This window comes from Colias croceus, chromosome 17, assembly GCF_905220415.1.
Source record: "Colias croceus chromosome 17, ilColCroc2.1".
NCBI classification, from domain to species: domain Eukaryota; kingdom Metazoa; phylum Arthropoda; class Insecta; order Lepidoptera; family Pieridae; genus Colias; species Colias croceus.
Genome location: NC_059553.1, coordinates 8,291,392 through 8,313,357, shown reverse-complemented (window position 1 = coordinate 8,313,357; position 21,966 = coordinate 8,291,392). Strand labels below are relative to the sequence as shown.

At 32.8% G+C, this 21,966-nt stretch overlaps 2 protein-coding genes and 1 long non-coding RNA gene across 4 annotated transcripts in view; 1 reads left to right on the top strand and 2 right to left on the bottom strand.

Annotated features, from left to right (window-relative positions):
• Positions 1–2,540: 2,540 nt before the first annotated feature.
• On the bottom strand, positions 2,541–5,871 carry LOC123699214. Of its 2 annotated transcripts, XR_006752501.1 has the most exons (5): positions 5,827–5,839; positions 3,758–3,797; positions 3,350–3,376; positions 2,669–2,719; positions 2,541–2,579 (listed from the first exon to the last, which is right to left on the bottom strand). It is a non-coding gene; the product is annotated as an uncharacterized LOC123699214 (long non-coding RNA). The 2 variants fall into 2 exon arrangements; XR_006752502.1 differs by lacking the exon at positions 2,669–2,719 and having other exon boundaries at positions 5,827–5,871.
• A 1,898-nt stretch (positions 5,872–7,769) lies between these two features.
• On the top strand, positions 7,770–9,620 carry LOC123699319 (ufm1-specific protease 1). Its single transcript, XM_045646246.1, has 4 exons — positions 7,770–7,898; positions 7,972–8,142; positions 8,640–8,849; positions 9,465–9,620. The coding sequence occupies exons 1-4, from the start codon at positions 7,770–7,772 to the stop codon at positions 9,606–9,608; spliced, it is 654 nt and encodes a 217-aa protein (XP_045502202.1). The 3' UTR covers positions 9,609–9,620.
• Positions 9,621–9,927: 307 nt separating this feature from the next.
• Positions 9,928–21,966, bottom strand: part of LOC123699318 (dynein axonemal heavy chain 10) — a 55,674-nt gene continuing 43,635 nt past the window's right edge. The window contains exons 79-90 of the mRNA XM_045646245.1: positions 17,478–17,656; positions 16,875–17,034; positions 16,306–16,507; positions 15,828–15,970; positions 15,280–15,438; positions 14,684–14,855; positions 14,042–14,173; positions 13,173–13,332; positions 12,605–12,824; positions 11,920–12,099; positions 11,045–11,191; positions 9,928–10,663 (exon numbers count right to left, since the gene is read on the bottom strand). Of these exons, the coding sequence (XP_045502201.1) occupies positions 10,517–10,663; positions 11,045–11,191; positions 11,920–12,099; positions 12,605–12,824; positions 13,173–13,332; positions 14,042–14,173; positions 14,684–14,855; positions 15,280–15,438; positions 15,828–15,970; positions 16,306–16,507; positions 16,875–17,034; positions 17,478–17,656 (2,001 nt within the window). The 3' untranslated portion in view covers positions 9,928–10,516. The remainder of the gene's footprint in view (positions 10,664–11,044; positions 11,192–11,919; positions 12,100–12,604; positions 12,825–13,172; positions 13,333–14,041; positions 14,174–14,683; positions 14,856–15,279; positions 15,439–15,827; positions 15,971–16,305; positions 16,508–16,874; positions 17,035–17,477; positions 17,657–21,966) is intronic.

The window sequence follows — 21,966 nt, the reverse complement described above, 5'->3', positions numbered from 1 at the left end:
AATTTAGCTTATGTTCTATCTCAGGTCTCTAAGTATGTTTTTTATCAAATTTTAATCGAATCAGTTTAGGAGTTGAGGCGCGAAGAATAGACAGACAGACAGAGTAAATATCGCATTTATAATGTAATGTAGGATACATTGGTAAATCGTTTCAATTTTTTTAACTTTCGCTTCGGTCATTCGCTTTTACAACATTTTTACAATACCCGAAAACAATAACATTTTTTTTCATACACACACATACGTAACAGTACTGAAACATATAAATAATAACACTTACAACCACCTTGTCCCGGGTTGTTACCTGTAAAGAAAATAGCAATTCCTTAATAAATAATAAACAATATTTTTTGAAAATAAATTCTATGAAATAAGTCATACAGAGATAAATATTGTTAAATCAATAGAATGTATTTACATAGCAAACGAGATAACCCGCAGTTTGCATAATCTGTTTTATCTTGGACAATATTTAGTTACGAAATTTATTTTAAGAAACCCGATTCGTTGGTAATTTGAAGATGTGACATTATGGAAAAATTCTATATAAACTTTTGTATTTTACTTTTAGCACTTAGCTTTTTATCCGACTTAAAAAAAGGAGGAACCAAATCAGCCGGTATATTTTTAATAATATATTTCTATTTCTTTTGTCTTGAGAAAAGTTACTCAAACTAAAAACTTACCGTTCACTGTGGGTCTGTAGAATCCCTGATCTTCAACAACTGAAATAAAACAAATTAAGCAAGTATTAATTAATGACAAAATTAAATAAAATTAATTAAGTATATTTTTTCTTTCAGAATGGTTATTTTTATACTTATTATATATTTTTATACGTATTGGAAAACGAATTTTCATTTATGTCAAGTATACCTACACAAAAGCCTTATTTTTATACCCATGCAACCCCACAAGAGAAAATATTAATTTTAATGACTGGCGATGGCGTTAGTAGATACCTATGTTAATATGCAAGCATTTATATTATAAGTACCTATAAAGTTATTGTGATGCTCTTATCCACCATCTTAAATAACTTTGATTGATATAGATTTTCATTATATTAAACATGCAAAGTATTTATTTATAGAAAAACGTTTAAATAATAAAAAATGTTTTATATACGTATAAATAAAAAACTTGATAACCTATAGATTGCATAATCTTTAGTCTTCTGTCTTATCTTATAGACTGCAATCGTATGAAAATGCTTTAAATTATGTTTATATTAACCTTTTGTTTAGTTTTAAAGATATATTATTATACATCAAATATAAATATATCGGATGAATGAAGTTATAATTACGGTTATCATTACCACAGAACTATATCGAGAATCATTACCACGATTACTATGCTCTTAATGAGTTGTAGAGCCAATTTGTAGAGCAGAGATTTAATTTAATATATATTATATAAATTACAAAAAAAGCAAACAAAATTTTAATAAAAACGTATATAATTTTAATGAAAAAATAGTATACGTTTAAATGAAATGTATTCTATAATTTACTTACATTGTCCGTTACCTGTTTTAAAGAAAGAAATAAAAATTAATAAATTTCCTTAAAAATAAAAAGTGCCTCACGATTGGCTTGAATTTTATGAATTTTATTTGTTTATTATCTCGCTTAGTTATTTTATTTTTTAAAGATTTAAAGATTATACCTTGGTGATGTCCGTAAGGGTTGTTGTCAACAACGTGAACTGCGGAAGGGAATGATATTTTTATTTTCATTTATTTAGATTCATTAAAAACTGTATTTTATTCACATTATTTCAAGTATTTTAAGTATTTTATCACATTAAATCATACCCTGTGTTTGATCATTGTAGTTGTTGTCGACTACATGAACTGAAAATCAAAAAATATATGAATTAATTTAATATTTAATAATTTTTTTTATATATGTTTTAGTATAATTTTTTATTTACCCTGGCTTGGATCATTATAATTATTATCGACCACGTGAACTGAAAATAAATTATTTATTTTTATTTATCATTTAAAGTTAAATAGTTGTAAATTTAATAAATATTTTAAAATTCATACCCTGAGACGGATTGTTCGGATAATTATTATCGACTACGTTTACTGAAAATAAATTATTTATTTAATTAATTTATTATTAAAAATTAAATAATTATTGTAAATATAAAATAATGTTTTATTCATACCATGTGTCGGATAATTGGGATTATTATCGACTATGTGAACTGAAAATAAATTATTTATATTAATTTTGATGAAGTAATTTAATACATAGTTATCTAATTAAAATTTTAAATGCATACCCTGAGAAGGATTATTATCGACAATGTTAACTGAAAATAAAATAATTTAAAAATTAATTCTTGCCATTTTTTATTTATTTAATTATCTAATTACTAATATTCTTATTCATACCCTGTGATGGATCATTCGGATAATTATTGTTGACAACATGCACTGCAAAAATATGAAATGTTGTAATAATACCCAAAATAATTAAATACAAATAAAAAAATAATATAAATAGATAATAAAAATATTTTACCCATAGATGGATCGTAAGGCCTATAGTTGCCAAAATATACTGTAAATAAAATGCATAAGAATGGTTGTGAATATACAATACATTTTGAGACAATAATAAATATTATTAAAGTATTAAATAAATATTACCGCGGTTCGGATCGATGGGGCTATATCTATAATTATTATCCCATACTTGCACTGAAAATGAATAAATATGTGTAAAAAATAAAAACACATACTTATATGTATTTGGTTGAATTTCAAAAGGTAGGTACCACAGATATGGTTTTGGACATCACATAACATCACAAAAAAAAAAAAATATAAGTTCTATTTTTTATGTTTAATATCCAAAATTGATATTAGCATTTTATAGATACTTATTTTTTTGTCATTTATTTTCGTGATAATTATATATATATCATTTAATGATTTATAAGGATAATATGAGTAGGTGTAGTAGTAATAGCATGCAAAGCAATGATGTAAGCATAGTGAAAATTATTCCATGTAAATGGTGAGTGAAGAGACCGTTCCCAAACCTTTTTCAATCAGGCTTCATGCAACATAACTTTTAAAATAGCATATTGTGTATAAATACATGTATTTCTCAATAAGACCTTCAGATATAATATAAATGGTTATCAACAATCAAAGGCTTTTAAATAGGTTATAAAAAGAACATGAAGTAAGTTATTATACATCAGTTTGACTCATGATGCCTCAGGAGCTTTGAAAGAAAGTATTGCTTCTAAATAACTGTGTAAATACACAGTTAAGTAAAATATTATAAAGTGGAATTGTAAAAATCAAAGTCTGGTTCCTTACTTTGACCTCTGTAGGGGCCGGCGAATGCTGTAACAATAGAAAAAAGTATTATGAAAAACTAGGTAACTACCATCACATAGGTCATAGAGTAGGTATGTAAACAGGCAAAAAAATTGTAGGCTTTTACAAAATTAAAAAAAAAAAAATATTATTATTGTTTGCGAATTTTCTATAAATATTTACGCAAATAATATTCGGAACATTATTACATTAAAATTTATTAGCAATGTAAAGGAACTATATTTCTTTATTGATTATGACAATTAGTTTCGGTAAAAAAAAATAGAGACGTTAAACATAAGCGAAGTAACAATATAGAAAATCGTTTATTAGCACCAATGTGACATTGGGAGATTCTGTGTGTTCTACATAGATCAATATTTGATGTAATTAATAATTGCCGCTCACCTTGGGCGCACACGAGTGCGACAACCGCGAGAAGAAGTACCTGTAAAAACAAAACATTTATTTTTAGATTCTAACAGCTAGAATGCATCATATTGTCCTCATTTTCCTATGCTCTCAACTATTTTTTTATTATTATAAACGCGAAAGTAACTTTCAGACTGTCTTTTCTTTACGCCTAAACCACTGAACCAAATTAGATGAAATATGGTACACAAATAGTTAAAGCCTTGGGTTAGGACACAGGAGAGTTTCCATCCCGGAAATTCCAAGGAAACGGAAACTATGTAAACTACGGTTTTCCTTTGATGGCCGTAAAATAAAGTTGCAAAGACGATTAAAGCCTTTTGACAATATTAAGAAGCTGCTAGCTAGTTATTAGATACTTAAGTAATATTCATTGCAATTAATAACGATTAAAAAAATAAACTGGTATTCTAGATCTTCGAAATCATTTTTCAAAAAATGATATCTTCTCTTTTTCGTGCACTTTGCTCTTCTTTGGTGTACCAAGATCTTGATTACAGTTTAAATTAATTCCCCTCGGGTTTTTATAGTTATTATCTTGATCCTCCTGTACTTTATTTTGGTGAACCGGATTTCTAAATTCGGAAAAATAGGTAACGATTTTTTTAAAGCTCTTAGTCGTGAACTCTTTGCGGGAACGTATCAATGCGTTACTATGCGAGCAATTAAAAATAATAACAGCATTGGTTGCAGTTTATGAACAATAAAATACCTATATTTTGTTTTTATAGGTAACTAGCTTACCGCCCGCGGCTTCGCCCGCTTTTTTTAAAACCTAATAAATTGTATACTAAAACCTTCCTCTTGAATCACTCTATTTATTAAAAAAAACCGCATCAAATTCCGTTGCGTAGTTTTAAAGATTTAAGCATACAAAGGGACATAGGGACAGAGAAAGCGACTTTGTTTTATACTATGTAGTGATGATGATGAGTCTAGACCCGATTGGTATTGCTACGATAAGATAAAATTGAAAACGAAGATGTTCTAAGAAATACTTTTATCGATATTAAACTGTCACATTTGATATATTTTCCTGTGTAGATAAGTCTATAGAAAAATTAGTCATATCTGAATATTCGTGGTCACATCCGATGATGGTTTTTAATATTAAAAAAATGGTTAAGTTCTGAATAATAGGAGAGGTGAAGACAAATAATTTGCTCTTAAACATGCATTAACTGAGTACCAGATACAAGATGGTTACGTTAACATAAAGCCGGTCGTTTAATCGTTAGTTTTCTGTAGGCTGTAACTAAACTATAGCTGCTTTTATTAATATCCATCCAACTACAAAAAGAAAAGTCAAATTTCAAAAATAAATATCACCAATTTATAGTTTAATTTATTAAGAAACACGTAATTAACTTGTTATTATTAGACAGTTGTTAATCATTTAGTAAAAGGTCATAACATTTTTTTTATCTCATTTTCCACAATAATAAAATGATGTATGTATTTCCTTTATTTACTTAGGATAACGGATAACCTTACATTTATGGTTAATGACAAGATTATAAAACTGTATGGTTAAATCTTATTATTAACTTAACCTTGTTGCAAATTAGAGTTATCTAATATATTATGTAGGGTATGTAAAAGGTCACTTTTACCCCGAAAAGGGTTTTAAATGTAACTTAATGGAGAAGATGTTATATGTCAAGTTTTAAAAATACTTCAGTCTGGCCTTGATTCTCATAATGCAAACAAAATAACATGACAATTTATATTTTTTGGCGCCATAACATAATTTAGCGCTAGACTATAATACACGAGGTACCTAAACATTTTTTTTACATAAAAGAGTCCTCGATTATGTTTTGAAATTTAAGGACTTTAAATTAATCCTAATTTGGCAATACCGTCACGTCATGGAATAAGGACGATTTTGGTATCTTTGAATCTTGCCAAAGAAGTTTCACTTCTGACACGTATGTTCGGAACACATGCTCATTTTTAATTGTTTATCTACTTATTAAGTAAATAAATAAATGTCATTATCGATTAATGACAATAATTAAAAAAAGAATATAAAAAATACGTACCGCTTTCATTTTAAAAAAATTAAACACAGACAGTAAAGATTAACAGTCAAAAATAGAATAACGTCGATTTTTTCGGCGCAAAGACTTTTATACGTTGAGATAACCCCGCTCATAGTAAACAGACATAACCAAACATTGGCAAACATGTTAATTTTTTTCCTCGATGAGTTCCGATAATTGTTTTGTGCACAAATAGATATTAATACTGGGATTTGGAGATGTTTGTTTTAAATTTTTCAGTGGAATTGATCTTGAATCTCGCGGTCGTTTGTCTGTTTAATTTGGTATTAGGTATTATTTTGATGGATAGGAGTTTTCTTATAATTTTTTGGGACTTTTCGTGGGAATAATGTTCGAGCAAACATATTATTCTTGTTTTTTGTAATAAAGATCATCAACGGACATTATTTGATTTAGAATTTTTAGATTTTACCTACCTATTGATTTTAGAAAACAGATTTTTATCGATGTGAAATAAAAGAACATATAAGTACCTAAGTAGTTAGTCATTTTTAACTGTCGACAAGCAAACAAAAAAATCTTCCCTGTGTACCTAGGTAGTTTATGTAGAGATCTGGAAAAGTTGACATTATAATTATTATAAATTTATTTAATCTTTTCTTCCTTTCTTATAATATTAGGTAAGTACTTAAATACGAAAATGTGTTTGACCAAGTGCTATTATGATTTGATAAATATGTCTAGGCTACACTTTATCATAACTAAATATTTTAATAATGAGTCAGAGTAATTTATTTATTTAACAATTTTATGTAGGTACATACCATGTAAATTAAATATAATTATAAATTACAAATATTCAAAACAACAAAGGGAAAATCGAGTACATAAGGTAACCTTATCGTTTTTCAAAGATCTCTATCAGGCTGTGTGAAATAAAAGAGAAAAGTCACGATTTTTAGTTATGCTCTATGCAGGTTATGGGTGGCTATGAAAACGTACCTACCTGATAAAAAATACTGAATAGGTACATCCATACTAATATTATAAATGCGAAAGTAACTCTGTCTGTCTGTTACTCAATCACGCCCCAATTTGCATGAAATTTGGTATAGAGATATTTTGATACCCGAGAAAGGACATAGGATAGGTTTTATCCCGGAAATCCCACAGGAACGGGAACTATGCGGGTATTTCTTTGACTGCGCGGGCGATGCCGCGGGTGGAAAGCTAGTATAAAATAAATGAATAAAAAGTACCTAACAAGGGTATATATTTAAATATAATATATACTGTTAGATTGAAGGAATAATCAAATTACCTAAGGAAATGTTATAATACAAAAGAGTTCTATAGGTAGTTAGGCCAGAAGAAAGTTATCCAGATTTAAAGGTATTTTTTGAGGTAGCTGGTCTACCAATATTTATTTTATTTATGCTTTATTGTACATACATACTATCTTGCAATCTCTGGCTCAATTATTGCTCTACTTTTTTTTTCATTATCTTCATCTGTCATTATTTCAACCCACACAGTTATAATGTGGTTATAATGTAGTTATCGTAGTAAACCTGAATCTACATTACTCACCTAAAGAAAAATACGCAGTAAAATATTATTATTATAACGAAATTGGAAAATATGCGAATTCGAATTATGGGTCAAAAGTAATTATTCAGACCTAGTCCTAGTATAGGTTGGTTACTAGTATAGGGTACTAGTACTAGTGTAAGACTCTTTACTCGAAGAATTTACAGAATAGATCTATGACAATGTAATCAATAAAATGTAGATAATATATTTTTAAATAACATCACGTTAATTTTACATCCATTTGTGTTAATATCGGATTATATTATATTTTTAGGATTATAGGGTGATTATAGGTATATTATTTTGACACTTATTTATTGGTAACCACATTGGTAACTAACTAAATGCCAAGTGTTTAAATTAATGAATGTCAAATTAAAAAAATTAAAATGTCAAAGTCACTCAATTTGTTAGTAAACGTACACGAAAGCGATGAGAATATTTCTAAACATAATTGTTATTTAGTAAATGGAAATTATGAGTATTACCATTATTTATGTGATGGATTTGATGACAGGGTATTATATAATTTTTGCGATTTAGTTCACAGACGTTTACATATTTTATAACCTATAATTTCCATATTTACAGGGTTGGGGTTGTGGCTACAGAACTTTGCAAACAATATGTTCCTGGATGAAACACAATATTAATAAAGATGTTTCAGTGCCAACGATCAGGGAAATACAAAAAATACTAGTTGATTTAGAGGATAAACCTAAGTCCTTTCATGGTTCAAGACAGTGGATTGGTAGTTTTGAAGTAAGTTGTAATAAATGTAGGATCTGCCAAAGCCTAAATGTAGCTGTGTGGATAAAATTATTTTTAAATATAATGGTACAAATAAATAAATAAATAATTTATTTCACTTAAAACATTTTACAAATTAGAGCGACCCAGGCTCCTAAGATAGTAAGAACTGTTTTTCAGGAGCCTGTGTCTTCCATTTACAGTTAAACACGACACGAAAAAAATCAGAGACAAATTAAATAAAATCAAAAATAAATTAAAAATTTACATGCAATTAAAACTATAAAAAAAAAATCAATAACAAATAAGTATAATAAAATTATATTATACACACTAAGGCAACATATTATTTTCATTCCGTATGTAATGGAGTAAAAACTTATCATTTGTAATCATCCTAATTATATCTATTTATAAACAGTCAATTAATTAAAAATAACATTTTTAGTCACTTTTCTATTTTTACAATCCTTTGAGAAAAACTCTTATATTCAAATCTATAATTGCAGGTATGTCTCGTTATAGATAAGTTATATGTCATTCCATGTAAAATTCTACACGTGAACAAAGGAGAAGGTCTAGATAACATAGTTGATGCGCTAAAAACCCATTTTATAAAATATGGGTCTCCTGTTATGATGGGTGGTGATGTGGATTGCTCTTCCAAAGGGATCATGGGAATACATGATGATGGAGCTAACTCAAGTTTGTTGGTTGTTGTAAGTCTGATTATTCCTTAAATAAATAAATAAATAAATAAATATTATAGGACATTATTACACAAATCGACTTAGTCCCACAGTAAGCTCAATTAAGGCTTGTGTTGTGGGTACTAGGCGACGATAAATATAATATTGAATAAATACATATATAGATAATAACACCCAGACCCAAGAACAAATAATTGAGTTCATCACACAAATATTTGCCCTGACCGGGGATCGAACTCGGGACCGTCGTTCGTTCCTTATAATTTGACTTTTTTCCTTTTTTTGAGTGGAAGGATATAAAAATTATAACTATATATATTGGTCCAGTAAAAAAAGTGTGTGTACCGAGGACATGTGTCAGAAGTGAAACTTCTTTGGTTCTGAATTACCAAAACCGTTGCGTTACTCCACAAGGTGACAGTATTGCCATTAAGCAACCTTAAATTTTAACCTAAACATGCCTAATGAAGTTTCACTGCAAAAATATATTTATTAAGAAATTTCGGAATAAGTAACATTTTTAAACCTAGGAGTCAAGTGGGCGACCTGATGTTAAGTGTTAACAATTAACAATTTTTGCTATTTATATATAAAAATTTCAAATTTTAATATTTCCTGTTTCAGGATCCACACTATGTGGGCTCAGAGAAAACAAAAGAATTCCTTCAAAATAAAGGCTGGGTGAAATGGCAGCCGCTCAAAGATTTTCTAAGTTCATCTTTTTATAATCTATGTTTACCGCAAGTTAAATCTAAATGTGTGAAATAAATTATTTAAATAAATTTTTGTTTTCATTATTGAATCTCTGTTATGGTGAAAATATAATATTATCAAGTAAATTTTTTGCAGTCAGGTTGTAGTAAACATATAGTCAGGTAGTCATTTCAATTTTCATTTGTACATTTTTTAAAGAAAGCAGTTTATACATGAGGAGAAATGTACTATTTTCAGTTAAAACTTCATCCAAATTAGCACATAATATAATACTATAGTAGTAAATTAGTATGGATTTATTTCCTATTGAAATCAGCTTATTCTGGTTCAATTTATTTATGTTAAGATAGGTGTACTAAAAACAAAACAATGGTAAAGCTTAATCAGTCTTTATTAAATAAATTAAAGTTAACATTTATCTTATAAAAAACTAAAAATATTTCTGCAAAACAAACAGCTTGTGATAAGATATCATTTCCAACTAAAATTATTTCCAAGAAGGTATCAGTAAGAGAAATAAAATTATGTTTGGGTTTTTAGATAATATAAATAACAAATTAAGACTATGATAATATTATGATATCAATAACTTTAAGAAGAACGTTTGTTTACAATTACTGTATAATACTTATGATGAAGCTTGGGTGTGACATCATATTATTATTAATTCGTATACCTAACAACTTAATAACAACTGAGTACTCAAAAATGCTGTGGTTTGTAAATTCGACTCTAACTCATACGAATAAGGTCGATTTTTTACGTAAAAATATAATGCTTTTGATACATTTTATGAATACACCTTAAAATAATGATAATAAGCTTGTCTTCTCTTTACTGTTTGTGCCTTTTGACTTGAATATTTTATTGACATATTTGGGATTTTTTTAAAGCATTGTGTACCTAATGTACTTAGTTATTTTAATAATTATCTAAGGCACGTAGGAATATAATAATAATAATTAATCGGTGTTCATGATAAGGCAGACTCCTTGGAGCACCCAATGGCTGTAGTGCTCCGCCGTCCACAGATCCGCTTCGAACACGAGCCCGACGCCCATCGCGTCGCGCCGTTGGGAGGTGGTGTATACGGGCGTGCGTAGCGTGTTCTGTTGGTGTTTGCAGTGTGGGCAAGAAAGAACCATTAATTTCAACACACACAAACTAAAATTTAAACATACACACACACATAACTCATAAGATTAAGAACACCTTATAAAAAAAAATATAAAAAAATGAAAAGAATTAATTTTGGTGTATGGCAATCTTAATTTCATTATGAAGGTGCTTTGGAATTGAAAAAATGGATTTCTTTAATTATTTAAATCATTGAATTTTTTTTCTGTATAAATCTCGTTTATTTGCATTTAATCAATTAATTATTTCAGTTCTCACAATTTGCAGGCAATTTAGGTTTTTTTGTAAAAATTGAGCAGATTTTTAAAACAATGTCTACCCTGAAGTATCGATAATGTCAGGCTATAACCAACCTGCAGCTTGAGCTTGTGGAACTCGATGGGTATGATGTACATGATGGGCAGCTCGGTGACCAGCACCTTGGGGTGCGAGCGGCGCAGGCAGCCGTCCGCCGCGTCCCACCGCGCGCCCTCTAGGTACAGACCGCGCACGTAGCAACCCTGTGCACGTACATGTTAATGCACATTTGTTTGTGTTGGTTTTTTTTTTATATGAAAGAAGACAAACGCCCATAGGCATACACAGATGTGTCCGAAGATGTGTTGCCAACTTTTTAAGGTGGAGGTAGATTCTCTTTTTAAATGCCTCGATATTATCATAGGCGTTCGGGAATATCGCCGAAGGCAGGCTGTTCCACAATTTGGTTCTGCGCGGAATGAAGTGGCGGGTAAATCAGTGAGTGAGACAGTGACCTATTTGTTTAGGAGACTTTCAGTACTCACATTTTACAAAATTTTACAAACAAATTAAGCTTACAATGTACTATATATAATCCATTGCTAACGAGTCAAGCTATGAACCTATGAATGAAGAAGCACGCTATCAAACAATCTAACGCATCAAGCTACAGACACAAACTCTCTTACTATAAGCTATCAGTGCACTAATTTACACAATTTATCGATAACGAGCCAACGGAAGACGAAGTCTATCGTTTACGAGTCTATTCTAGAGTTAAAAGTTAGTTATGCATCAAGCATATAAATATTACTAATGAAATAAATAAGCAGTGTATAAATAACAGCAATATCGCCAAATAAGTACGCAAGCATTCAGCTACACAAAGTAAACATACGCTAACTACTACATCAAACAATTGCCAACCAATCAAGAATCACACCAAACAAATCTCCAACACTAAACATCAAACAGTACACCATTTACTAACAGTGACAGGCCGCTCCTCAATATCATCGGGCACCAGATACTTGGTGACTCTGGTGAACTGCGTGGAGCGGTCGAGCGGCCACGTGTAGAGCCGGCACGCGATCTGCACGTGCGCGATCAGGTACGACTCGGGGATGTGCAGACCGGACAGCCAGATCACTATCGGCTCCTCCATGGTCGCCTGGATCATCATAAACATATAAATGCATGTATTAGATTAAGGTAACATAAAGCAAAAAATTAAATTAAAATTTGGTTAAATTAAAAAAAAAAGGACTAAAGTAATTTTTCATTTCTTTCAGCAGTAGAAAGCTATTTATTAATTAATGTAGAGTTAGAATTGTTTTTTTTTCAGTTCATTTTAGCCGGGCCCAGGATGAGCGTTCAGTTTACGTATAAAATAACACATACTAATTTGCTTTCAGGACGATGTAGGTATAGGACCTACCCACCATATACATATGTATTGTAATAAATCGTACCGAAACCAACAACTTGGGAATGATTGGCGTCACAAGTTTGAACACACACTCTTCAAACGTCACAAGTCCCAAAATTTCCAATTACCCTTCAGGCCGCAGTACCTTCTCCCAGTCTAGTCGGTGTACTGCTATACACCACACGTTGTCTGTACACTCACCCAGTCGCCAAGTGCAACATATACAACACGTTGTGTGTACACTCACCCAGTCGGTGTACTGTTGCGCGCGCGCGGTGAAGTGCTCGATCCAGCCGCCGAGCCCCTTGCGCGTGGCGGGCGCGAGCGAGCGCCACACGAGCGGCAGCTGCCCGTTGAACAGGCTGTACGACACGTTGTCCAGCACTGCGTCCATGCCGATCTCGCCCGCTAGCGCTTTGCGGAGGAGGGATAGGGTGCTGCGCATTTTCGCTATGAGCCGGTTGAATCTATCGGAATATTAAGTATATCGATTTACTTAGTTGAAAACAATTCGGTTATCCAAAAACAGAAACGTATAATGAATCTGATATTGAGAGGGTAGTAGAAAATTCAGCAATTCACTTTTAAGATGTGGGTAGTTCATAAATCTGCAAACCGATTGTTTTTGCGTAGGGACACATAAAGCAATCTGCTTTCATGAGAGGGTAGTTTACACAAACAATTGATGGCTTTTGGAAGTGAACAGTTTATGTATTAAAATAGGTCGCTATAGAGGCAAAATAGTTAAAGACAAAACTGAAACTAAATAAATTCCACCAAAAAGCACAACATAGCCCTCAAATAGAGAGCCCTACCTCTCCAACTCTTGCAGCAGTACTACAGCGGAGGGCGTCATGTTCATCTCGAACTGTTTGCGCACGCGCCAGATCTCATACTCAGCGGGGAGCTTGTTGAGGATGTCCACAGCGATCATGTCAATGAAGTCGTCGCGGCTCATCGTGCCGCCGCTGTCGCCTAGAGGGATAAAATATATTATGAGACAATATGTATTAAACATCAAAGTAGAGTATTCAAGCGCAGAGTGAACAGATATCTTCTAGGGAAGGGCGTACCATTTTAGACCACATCTCAGCTTAACATCAGGCGAGATTATGGTCAAGCGCTTCCCTACCGACAGTAAAAACGAAGTACCGAAGGAAAAAGAAGAGAAAAAGGATACACAAGACATATCAGTTATAAAACGATAGCAATAGTAATTACGATTAATCGAAAATAAAATCATCAACTTAGTTTGGTGCTAGAAAATGAAATAATTCCCGTATAAATTTCACTCTCATTTTGTAGTCTTTTATTTGTAGGAAATAAAAAAATGCATAGCAATAAAAATTAAACCAACACACATGTCAAAATAAATAAGTTAGTAACTTACTTTCCGGTTCCCTGACTGGCGGCAAAAGCATAAATATAATATTTGGATTAAAAAATACAACAGTAAAAAAATATGCGTCTCAATATAAAAGTAACTTACCTTCTGCTTTCCTTACTGGTTGCAATAAACATAATAAAGATTTGATTAAAATGACTAAGTACCTACATATTTTCAACCTCTAATCTACACATATTTGACCTGTTTAATATAAAAACTGTTCCTGGAAAATTACTGGGAAAAGTAAAGAAGATTCAAAAATTAAGGAGATTTTATTGCTATAGTTTAATTACTTACTGGTTTGTGGTTGCAATTCAATCAAATGTCCCCACATTTCTCTGACAGCTTGACTGAAGTAGCCAATCTCGGCGTTTGGATGGAGACCGAACACTTCTGGTGTGTTCGCTAGTGGTAGAGTATCGATGAAATCTGTAAAAAAAACATAAGTTTTCGAAAGTGAAATATTTTTGTTGATCACTGATCAGATATAGATAAAATTTAGCACGGATGTAAATTATAGTCTGGACACTGGCTACCTTTTGTTTGGGCACTAGACTGATAAAGGCTGTTATAGATATAAAATAGATGATGCATAAGAAGAAGTATAAAATATGATGGTTCGTTGTACAAAATATTGATTTCCTTTAAAATATGATTGCCCATTATTGCACAAATCATTTAAAAAGGAGCATGCGTGCCGAGCACACGTGTTAGAATTTTTTTTGGCAAATTTCAAAGATACCAAAATCGTATCACTTCAAAAAAATGTTGTGTGGCTTTATGAAACCACGGTAAAAGTGAGACTTTTTTTCACACTATAGACATTTAACTAAAAATTATCGTGTTTGTACGATAATTATCGTAGGTACGTATCGTGCGTCACGCGACATGCGCTACACAGACCAAAAAGTTTGAGACGATGTAAATCAGAAAATCTACCAATATATTCTTCCCGTTCCCCATCGGGCGGTATCACATAGTCACAATGCGCATCGCGGTAGAAGTGGAACGGCTGAAACTTGTCGAAGAGGAACTCGCCCATGTACTCCTCCATGTATGTGCCTACAACGCGACGGTCGAAGTCGTCGATCACGCGACCGCCGTACATCACCTGAGATATGAATACTATACAGTAATAATAAAGCATTAGGGAAGTATTTGTAGTGTAAATGATTATGCAAATGTGTAAGTATACATATAACATTTTTACTCATAGCTACGTATTTATTCATACCTATAGAAAATCTAAGGTGTTAAGAAGGAAGCAAATCGATAATTTGTTGGTTAGTTGTTCGGTAGGAGGCGTGCAATGAACTAAATAACATTTAAAGATGAATTAGGAAGCCCTAATGCTAACTGATGTAAATAGAGTGTAAAATGAGTTTTTTTAGAAAATATAAATCTATTTATAATCCCAGAGTGCACCGTGTGGCAGCAATCAAGAGTTATGCCAATTTATAAATTCATGTTAGTACATATAATTTTCATAAGAAATGGTAAAGAAATGACAGAATAAAATAAAAACAGTCTCGTACCTCTCCAAAGAGATACTTGAGCGTGGCCCAGGGCGTGGGCCCGGCAGCAGCATGGCACCGCTCGAGGTAGCACTGCAGGATCTGCATGCACACCACGAAGTCCGACTCGCTGAAGTCGTACGCGATGTTCCACCCGATCTTGTCGTACTTGCGACGCTCCTAGCCAAACATTTATATATGTACTAGCTTTCCACCCGCAGCTTCGCCCGCGCAGTCAAAGAAAAACCCGCATAGTTCCCGTTCCCGTTCATATAGGGAAAACATTTTACAGATAGCTCAACTCATCTGTAGACTGTACGATGCTACGTGTTTGTGCTTATACAGTTTTAATTTGGGTGAAAAAAAGAAGAATAGGAATGAAATTTGATAAATTTGTTATAGTCCGTGGCAAATTTTCAGCAGTTGAAGGTTTAACAACTCCAAAAAATTTTCCAATTGTAAAATAGATCTGAAAATAGGTGTGCTCATTCATTACAAAAACCAATAAAATATTTTGTCTATATTATTATATTGTATATATTAATAATAACTAAATAAAAAATAATTACCTGAACAACTGCGTGAAAGAAAGCTAAAACGTAGACAAGTTTCTTAAACTGCGGATGTGGGCATTCATCGAGCGCGTGCGCACGCATCTTGAAGTACGTGTTCCGTAAGTTCAGTTTGAGCCCGTTCGGTGGTTCCGTTACCACTGAAATATTACAGGATACTCAGGTACACAGTTCTGTGCTCAGGTAACATTTTACAGAATTTTATTTAAACTTATTAAATTATTATGAAATCAAACATATTACGGATTACGACTGAATTATAATGGTCAAAATCAGCGAATTTATCTTAAGTATTTTCCTAAAAAACAGTAAGTGTAGTTGATTTCACACAAGAAACGAACATTTAAAATTTAATTTATAACAATCGACTTATTTTTCTTCTAAGTGTAAGTTTAAATTTAAACAATAGGTATTTTAATTAAATATTAAAATATTTCCATTAATTTCTATTCGCATATTATAGAGCTACCCTCACCTTTCAACGACCTCTGCAGTATCCCAATGGGGAAGGTGGGCGTGGGATCCGTGGTGAGCCAGAGTCTGTACTCCGGGTGAGGCTTCTCCATCATCTCGAGCTGCTTCTCCAGCTCACGCAGGAACGACACCAGCAGGTGGCAGTTCTGCAGGATCAGCCATTGGCCGTGGGAGATTGCGCCTTCGAGCAGGGATAGGGCAGCCTGGTAGAGAATTTATAGGATAAAATTGAAATTCAGAAGCAGTTTAAATATTTTATATGTAGTAAATTAGATTTAGTATAAAGAATTAAGTTACAGTGCTAGTTTTGTAAATTTACACGCAATCAAATTATGAAGAAGAGATAGTCGTAAAAAACGAAACGCCCAAGCGAGAAGTGCTTGAAAGTTTTTTTATCGATATTGTAATCTGCTGAAGATATTTTGAGAACTGAAGAGTTATCATTAAATATTTACATATCATTTGATAAAATCCTATTCAGCGGTCCATACATTGACCTATAATATTATTTCTTTTCTTATTTACATTATCACTATAAGTCTATAACTCAAATCTATTTATTTATCTCACCCCCTCCTGCCCCTGTCCAAGGGAGAGATACTTGAACTTGCCGCCGCCAAAGCCGCAGCGATCTGCGAGCTTCATCAGATCTGCCGTCGGGTCCGAGCCTGGGCTCAGGATGAACACTACCGGCGTGTAGGGCGTGGTTTGCTCGAATATCATGTCAAGGCTGTAGAGAATTAAAACTTAAAGAAACGATAGATATTCTTAAGGTCTGAATACGCCAGTTGAGAGATGGACCTGAAAATTAGTGCTATGGCACATATTTTTCACATACATTGACGATATGATTCTTTGAATTTTTTAATTTAACTGTGCATGAGCCTTCCAATTTAGAATAGACTTGTTATTATTTTAAATCACCTTCTTATTGACGTTATTTTTTTATTAAATTTGTAATTTGAAAATTGCTTTTTTGAATTTTAAATTTAATTAGTAAGTATTTAAGACATGTAAAAGTTTATTTTTTCTGAATAAATGAATAATAAATAAATAAATAAAAATAAAATACTTTTTGGCAGAAGAAGAAGAAATCAGAACGAACATGCAACCATATTATTGGCTTCTTCATCAATCATAATATTATAAACTATTGTTTTCACAAAGGCTTACCTGATGACCGGCGGCGTGATGTATTCCTCGCCCATAGTGACGGTGATGTAGTCGGTGAGCGCGCGGTAGATGCGGTCCACGCGGAAGCAGCGCAGCAGCATGAGGAGTGAGAACGGGTTCACGCGGGAACGGTAATTGTTGGGAATCTCGGATGATTCGGGCGCGTCGCTGTCGAACCACTGCGGAGGGATGTTATTGACTCTATTTTTGTATGTTATTGACTCAAATATGACGGAGGTTTTCAATTTTTATTATCGTACATAAATGTGCATGTGTGTCAACTACAGAGCGTTGGCAATAAAAGGAAAGGATCAAATCAATTTTTGACTTAGAAATACGTTAAAAGTAAAGACTTTGTAAGATAGGAAGGTATGTTTGTACATGTAAAGATAACAAACACACAAACAAAAATTCTGTATTGCGCAGCATAGAGAGACGTAAATTATATCGACCGGCCCGCGAAGGCGCAAAAAAAACCGAAATTTACTTTAAATTATTTATTGTAAAAAAAAATTACATAATAAATTACTCCTAACTTAACCTACGTCCCTCCCGTTCGATGTTAGAACTAAGAGTGCTCGTCCTCCTCGGCGGGGTAGCTGCAGCGTCGCGGTGGCGATGATTGCCGCAACACTCTCTGGAAGCGCAGGTGTGCGCGATGTCGCAATTCCTAACAGGTGCAGCTTCTTGGGTGGCCCCATGCATCCTCTAATCTTATATGTAGGTACATAACACCTCCCTCCTGAAGTTCAGCGATTATTGGCGGGCAAGGCTCGTTAATATCGCTGAAATTTCACCCTCCGCTGATTGATGTTCTATTTCTTCTTTTTGATTACCATGAACACTCGTAGTAATAGGCTTTGATGTACGCAGTCTCCGTACGATGTACCATGTCACTAGGGCAACTGCACTCGTTATTAATATAACATATATCGGTATTATGGAAGGCTGCATATAGAGAATCTCGTATCCGTTGTTAGTACTGATAGGCATTTCCATTGATATAGCTCTGTTACTAGCGTGTAATTTATCCAAATTTATCGAATTCAACTTCAGAACTTCTTCATCTGTATTATATTGGCTGGAATCTGGCAGGTTTGCAATTTTCATTATCTGTCCTTTGATATGGTCTTCTCGATTGACTATCTTGAAAGCCTCCGTTTGAAGAATGCAGTTTTTGGGTATTGTGGCTAAGTAGCTTCCTTTAATGACGTCATATTGATCTTGCGAGCATGATAAGTGGATTTTTGATGGCTTGGGGAAACTGATGACGTAGTGGGCGTCGTCTAATTTTTCTAGTGCGGGCGCTCCGAGCTCCACAGGCGTGAAGAGACAAGATGCGACGACTCGTTGCGTGGTAATAAGGTGATACACGCAGTCATTTTTGGATCGATGATGGTTCAGCTTGTCCTCACATAGATACCCTAGGCCAGACTTCGGGCATTCTGCCTCCATGTACATAAAATCCTCGTTGTGAATTGCCACAAAAGGATAGGGTGGAATTAGGACTTTACTATCTTTATTAGGAACTATGGATAATTTAAATAATTCAAAGGTAGCAGGAAGGACAACCGGGAACATAAAAACTATAACTATATTCCTATTACTATAATAATAGCCTAGTTTAACTAAATCAAAATATTCTCTATAATTAACTTGAGGGATTTGCTCTTTACCATAAAATTTGTGTAATTTATTTAGCATTTCTTTTAGAGAATTTGAATTGAACATAAGATGATGCGTACTTTTCGCACGAATAAAACCTAATAAATTTTCTAATCTATGTAATTCTTCAGATATATCATCTATATTATCTGATAAAATCGCTACGCGTTGAATTAAATCTATGTATAGAGTAACGTTTAAATTATTGGCCTTTAAATCATTTATAGCTATTTCAATTTTTTCCTGATTTTTAATTAAGTTGTTTAAAATATCAGATTGTTGTTCTGTCCAATCTTTACTGAGGCTTATATGATTATTCATTTCTGTGACCAATTTATTCTCATTATTTTGTAATAATTTAATTGCGGTATCATATTTAATTGCATCTGTATAGTCTAGATTACCAGAAATACTTTTTATAACTGAACCTAAACCATCTATGAGACCTCTCTTTATGCGATTGGGTTCAAAAGTTTCCAACTGATTTGACAATTTAATAATCTTATAATGCAAGTGTTCAATATGTGAATTATAAAGCGAAAATAATTTATCGTGCAAATTAGGCGTTAATGAATTTAATTGATCCTTTACTATGGTTATACTATCACGAATATCCTTTAAATTAATAATTTGCAAAAATGAATGATAATGAGTGACAATTCTAGCAGTTCCAATATTAAATGGTAATATACCAGGTCCGTCATCCAAGCTAGTCAGGGTGGGATCTTCTGCTTGAATCTGGCACAGGATCAGAGGAAGGATTCTGTAACAATTTAGGTACCCTCTTAAGCCTAGATTTAGCAACAGCGCCATATTTCTTCTTAGTATAGATATGAATAGGTAAATCAGCCAGTACAGTATCGTGCGTAAAACGCGGTGCGGTCTTTTGTCGACTAGCCCTAGGATTTCTTACAAAAATTTGTTGATCTGGATAATACTGTATTTCGGGTTCGCGGTTCCTATTAATGTTTTCTGTAATTTGAGTACGGCGTTCCAAAGACGATTCATTAATAATTTTGAATACTTTGTGCATACTATCGCGATGTTCTTGCATATATTGCTGTAAGACATTTTCTGATAGATCGATATCTACAGGATCGCGGGGATCTAAATGACCGGTTATAATGTCAAGAGGCCTGCACTTCGTAAAACTGTGGATCGAACTATTATAGGCAAGAACAGCATACGGCATTAAGTTAATGATTAATTCACCACGTCGTTCAAGTTTTAGTAAACGTATGTGTTCTAATAAAGTTGAGTGAAGCCGTTCTACCATACCATTTTCGTTAGGTGCATGAGCTAATAACTTATGGTGATTTATTCTATGAAGCCTTACAAATTCACTGAATATTTGGTTCGTGAACTCAGGACCTCGATCCGTTACGACAGTCATAGGTAAGCCATGATGTGTACCAAACGTCAAAAGAGCCTGAACTACGCTTATTGCGGTTGCGTCCTTTAAACAATATGCTTGAGCATACTTAGAGAATGCATCTATTATAGTGAGATATTTCTGAGAATCAATACTAAGTAAATCGAGATGTATTATTTCAAAAGGTTTTGTAGGAGGAACTACGATTCGAAATTTTGGATTTACTGGAATTCTATCATATTTCCCTTGACCACATATGCTACACTCATTAATATATTTAGTTACTGCTTCCTTCATTTTAGGCCAAAAGTATTTCCTAGATAAAGATAAATGAGTTTCGTTAATTCCGCGATGGTTAGTTTTGCCTTCATGATAATTTCGTATTATTTCCTGTTGCTTAAAGTAATCTTTGACATTTTGCAATTCTAATTTTGTAAGAACTAAATCCATACATGAACTTTTAAAATTACTCTGTATTATTGGAACTATAGTACACATAGCATCAGGGGGATGAACTAGAATTGCAGTTTTTATCTTAGGATCTACATATTTTTTAATTAGTGAAACTATTTCGCTATCAATATTCGCTTTGTTAACATTAATATCTATCTTAGTATGATTTTCAAAAGGTTTTGAAATTATAGGCTTACTCGGTACTCTATCTATTAAAGTAATAACTATCTGTCTCTTAAATTTATTCAACGGGTGATCTGTTATAGGTATATCTAGAATTGGGTTCTCCGCGTCAGTATGAACTGTGACGGTGTCGGAATTTGCTGTAAGAGTACTTGATTTCGAATGTGCAGTAATCGTACTTGAATTTGAATTAACAGTAATTGTATCTGAACTTCTTCTTATTAACGAAGGTGTTGTTTCTGTTGGATTAACCGCTAAAGAATCTGTTTCCTCATTGTTAATTTGAATACGCGATAAAGCATCGGCGTTACAATTTTGCTTTCCCTGCTTATAAATTACGGTGTAATCGTATTCGCTAAGTTTGAGCCTCCAACGTGTGAGACGGGAATTAGGTTCCTTTAAATTCATGACCCATTGAAGGGGCCTATGATCAGTTATAATTTTAAACTTGCGGCCAAAAAGGTAAGGACGGAAATATTTCGTTGCCCAGACAATTGCTAATAATTCCTTCTCAATCGTACTATAATTAATTTCGCTACTATTAAGTGTACGTGAAGCGTACGCAATTGGTTTATCGGAACCAACGGGGCCTTGCGAGAGTACAGCACCGATGGCTAAATTCGACGCATCAGTCGTAAGAATAAATTCTTTATTGAAATCAGGATACTGGAGAATTGGATCGTTCATTAATAATGTTTTACACCTATCGAAACATTCAATGTAATCTTTAGAAAATGTTATCTTTGAACCCTTTTTTAAGCATTGTGTCATGGGCTTCGTGATTTTAGCGAAATCTGGTATGAATTTCCGATAATA

What these genes read in the sequence shown, in the direction of transcription:
- LOC123699319 (XM_045646246.1), top strand. Translation starts at nt 7,770, where the DNA reads ATGTCAAAGTCACTCAATTTGTTAGTAAACGTACACGAAAGCGATGAG. An exon ending in GTGATGGATTTGATGACAGG is followed by an intron (nt 7,899 to 7,971) that starts GTATTATATAAT and finishes CCATATTTACAG; the next exon opens with GGTTGGGGTTGTGGCTACAG. An exon ending in AGTGGATTGGTAGTTTTGAA is followed by an intron (nt 8,143 to 8,639) that starts GTAAGTTGTAAT and finishes CTATAATTGCAG; the next exon opens with GTATGTCTCGTTATAGATAA.